The 4,309-nt window shown below is 38.8% G+C and overlaps 1 protein-coding gene across 1 annotated transcript; it reads left to right on the forward strand.

The window, feature by feature from the left end:
- Positions 1-1,391: 1,391 nt before the first annotated feature.
- LOC137283832 (uncharacterized) lies at positions 1,392-2,605 on the forward strand. The gene is made up of 3 exons (XM_067815516.1): positions 1,392-1,811; positions 1,936-2,058; positions 2,258-2,605. The coding sequence occupies exons 1-3, from the start codon at positions 1,392-1,394 to the stop codon at positions 2,603-2,605; spliced, it is 891 nt and encodes a 296-aa protein (XP_067671617.1).
- Positions 2,606-4,309: the final 1,704 nt, after the last annotated feature.

The raw sequence follows: 4,309 nt of genomic DNA on the forward strand, positions 1-4,309 counted from the left end.
ATTTGGAGTGGAAGTGCAGATTCTTGTAGTTAGCGGAATTAAGTCAAAATGAGTTGAATTTTGTGCCATATGCTCATTCATTTGCAACCTCCAAACCACAGGAAAAGATGTATTTTGAGTAAAAGTAATTATTCTCGTATATTTTTTAAAATCCCCCTGAATTCGTAAAATTAAATCAGATCAGTTGAATTTTGTGTCATGATACTCGTAAAACCACTTTCATTCATTTACATCCTTCAAAACATTGGAAAAGATGTATTTGGAGTAAAAGGAAATATTCTCGCCCATGGGCGTGATTGTTTTTAAATCGCTCTAAATTAGCAGAATTAAGTCAAAATGGGCCAAATGATATTTTTAAATCGCTCTAAATTATCAGAATTAAGTCACAATAAGCTGATTTTCGTGTCACGACACTAATAAATATGCTTTCATTTATTTACAAACTGCAAAACATGGAAAAAAACATGTATTTTCAGTGAAAGTAAATATTCTCGTCCATGGACCAATATGTTTTTCACTCATGGGCGAGATTTTTTAAAACCACTGTCAGTTAGCGGAGTCAAGTCACATCGAGCTGATATTTGAGTCATGATACTTATTAACATTTTTTCATTCATTTACAACCTCCAAAACATTTATTCTGGACGAAATTAAACACTCTGAAAATTTAAACTCACTCGCCCATGGGCGAACAGCGGCCCATGGGCGAGTGAGTTTAAATTTTCAGTTTTCGAAGAAATGTTTTTTAATTTTTTCATCCTTAGCACATATTCATAATAGCTGCATGTTTATTTTTGCCAAATCTCTTGTGAGAGAGTGGCCACAGTGCGGAGAGTTTCTGGACTATTGTGAGTCCAGAATTAAATTGTGACGTGTTATATGCTGGAAATGGACGTTGGTGCATCATTTTCGAAATGGCAAACGCTCAGCTCGATTGTAAGTTTCTCCCAACAGCACGCGATGGCAGGTATTTATGTGCAGGTGGCTTTATGTATAGAATTGGTAAACGAAAGAATGGGGACTGGGTTTCTTGGAAAGGACCACCAAGGACTGCAGTGCCACTGTGTCCACCGTGAATGACATCCTGACGAAGGAGGCTAACAACCACAACCATCCTCCTGTCCACAATGAGATTAAGGTAAGTAAAACAATACATAACCGTAACTTAACGAGACATGTCAAATAATGTACAAATCACACAGATTCATATTATACTGTATATTTTTTAACTGGCTAATTTATTCTTTTACCTGTTAGGTGCAAGAGGCTCTACAAAACCTCAAAACTAAGGCTGCAACAACCCTAACACCTATGCCTGTCCTTTATGAAGATGAAGTGTCATCCCTTAGAGATGGAGAGTGGACAAATGAGGCAAGATCCGTGGAGAAACAATGCCGACGTTCCACAGCAAGAAGGACTCACTGTACCGTGCCAGGAAGAAGACATTTTCAGGCCTGCCATCCCATAGAAGAGATCTTGTCATTCCCGACACCTATCAGATGACAGATTCCGGCCACCGCTTCCTGATCATTGACGATGGCAACGAAAATAAGATCCTTGGTTTCTCCACCGATGAAAACCTGGAACACCCCTGTGCGGCCGAAACTATATACGGCGACGGAACCTTCTATGTGACACCAACTGTCTTTTATCAGTTGTACACTCTGCATGCGATGATTGACAACCAGATGTTTCCTCTGGTTTTCTTGCTCCTACCGGACAAGCGACAAGTTACATATGAACGAGCTTTTCAGCTCGTCAAAGATGCAGCTGCACAACGTGGTTTCCAGCTGCTCCCAAACCAGATTCAGGTGAGTTTACTATTATTGATTAATATTACTGATATTAACATAATTCTGAAAAAATACCTACTAAAGTTCATGTCTACTTGTGTGTAACGTGTTGTGTAATGTGTTTCACTTCTTTTTCTTTCAGATGGACTTTGAGGTAGCATCAAAGAATGCAGTGATGTCTGTCTTCCCTGGCTCTACATGGAAAGGCTGTTTCTTTCATTTCACGCAGTGTGTGTGGAGGAAAGCCCAACAGTTCGGTCTCCAGGTAGATTACAGCCACAATCCTGAAATCAACCGATTCGTTCGACATTGTGCAGTGCTGCCTTTGGTTCCATTAGCCGATGTAAGCATACTTTTCAATATTCATTTATTTTCAACGTTTAGGTTTACAAGAATTTTCTTATGTAAACTCGTGCCTAATGCGAATTAATATGTAAATAATTAATATGTATTTTATTTGTTAGATCGACTATGTATGGCTGCAGACACTAGCAGATATGCCCCAAGACCGAAGGTGTGAGCAATTAGCCGATTACGTCACCACCCAGTGGATTGAAGGAGACCAGGCACCACCAGTATGGAACCACCACGACACCGAAGGGCCCCGCACCAATAACCATCTGGAGGGGTGGCATGGTCGCCTTAAAAAGATGATTGCCAAGGCACATCCAAATATATTTGAATTGAACCGATTCCTGATAGGAGAACAAAAAAAAAGAATGAGATCCTGCTGGTCCAGTATGCCGCTGGTCAACGCCCCCCTCCAAAGAAGAAGAAATACCAGGACGTCCAGAGACGACTCGGCAACTTGAAAGACAGGCTACGGAGGGGAGATATTGATGTCCTACACTACGCTGATGCTGCCTCACACGTTGTTAAACTTCAATAATGTCCTTTTGAATTCCACATTTGTACATTTACTTATTGCTAATAATGAAATGCCCATCAACCGATATCTTAGCTTGTTTATTTTATATACGATCCCCCAACAACGGGGGATTAAATCGCTAAACACACACTGGCCGTCTATTGTTTAACATAATTGACTACCAGTTGCATTCGCAGTACGAATGAACCAAGTACACGTATGACTTACAGGAACGAAAACAATATGCGTAATGCGTCGTCGTTTGCATTTGAATGTAATATTTTCATGACAACAGTAAGATCTTTGGAATTGGGAGTCTTATATTGGTGAGCCTAGACTAGACAAGGCAAGCAGATGTAGATGTGATCTGCACTAAAAGTAGAATTGGCATGAGAAAAAAATAAACCTAACCAACTTCAAAAATCTAAACCGAAAGTTGATGAAACATTAATTCAAGTGAAATTGGCTCGTAGATATTTTAGCGGATTGTATATATTGTGTGCCAGTTACCATAGAAAGTATTATGCACAAGGATACTAAATTGTCGCCGGTATCATAAATAAGCACAAAAACACGTTGACAAAACGAAGAAGTGGGTAACAGTCTCAATCAAATAAGCTTGGAAAGACAAAACTTATTATACTTCTACGACAGGTTGAGTTGAGGAAAAGTTGAGTAATAACCAGTAATGTACGTGGTTAAGCCTCCACATCTACATCTGTCTAATTTGACAGCGTGTACAGGCGTGAATATTTGACCATTAAGTTGTGGTCGAAGCGGTCAGTACAAATACTGGAGTGTATACTCAATCAGGCTTTTAGCGGCATGGGGCGATGCCAGTAGCATAGACAGCTGTCAGTTACGCAAGTTACCGATAACAAGTCTGCTACAACGTGAATATTTTAACAAAATGTACGAAATATAACATTGACTTTGATGAGAAATATCTGAATAATTTTAGGTACAAATATGCACATTTTGCAACTGTTATAATACTTTCCCAATAACGTTTAGTAGAGATATCCCCCGGTAGTTATCGGGATCATCTCTTCCACCTGATTTATATAATGGTATGATCATTCCGATGCTCCATGCTTCAGTTCAAAATGTTATTAAATAGTAGGTTCATTAGGGAAGTATAATAGCAACGTCCGCTTTAAGGAACTTTGCAGGAATCCCATCTTCTCCTGGGGCCTTATTGTTATTTCGGAAGATAGGTCGGCATTCGATATATTTTCACAGCAATCATCACATTTGTGATTTAAAACAATGTCGTTGACTTGCTGATCGAGGGCATTCATATTTCTACGAGATTTCTATTTCGTAGATTTATCACGACTTGTCAAAAGGCATTTGAAGCATTCCTTGAATGTATTTGGATTCGAATAGGCATTTTTCTCATTTGACAAAGACAATTTCTCTGTATTCCAAAATGTTTTGCAATCTTTGCTCTTGACCGCTTCGTTGATATTTTCAGCTATCTTTTGTGTTTACAGTGTTCCCCAAAATTTGCCGTAATATATTTCTCTAGATTTGTTGTACTCTTGTATAATATTTTTTCTTATTTCTTTGAAACATATTTCCCCAACAGAATGTAAAAATTTCAGTCATCCTGTGTGTTGCTGCGTTTATGTGTTTTGAAACCAGT

Source organism: Haliotis asinina, chromosome 5 (genome assembly GCF_037392515.1).
Source record: "Haliotis asinina isolate JCU_RB_2024 chromosome 5, JCU_Hal_asi_v2, whole genome shotgun sequence".
Classification (NCBI taxonomy): Eukaryota; Metazoa; Mollusca; class Gastropoda; order Lepetellida; family Haliotidae; genus Haliotis; species Haliotis asinina.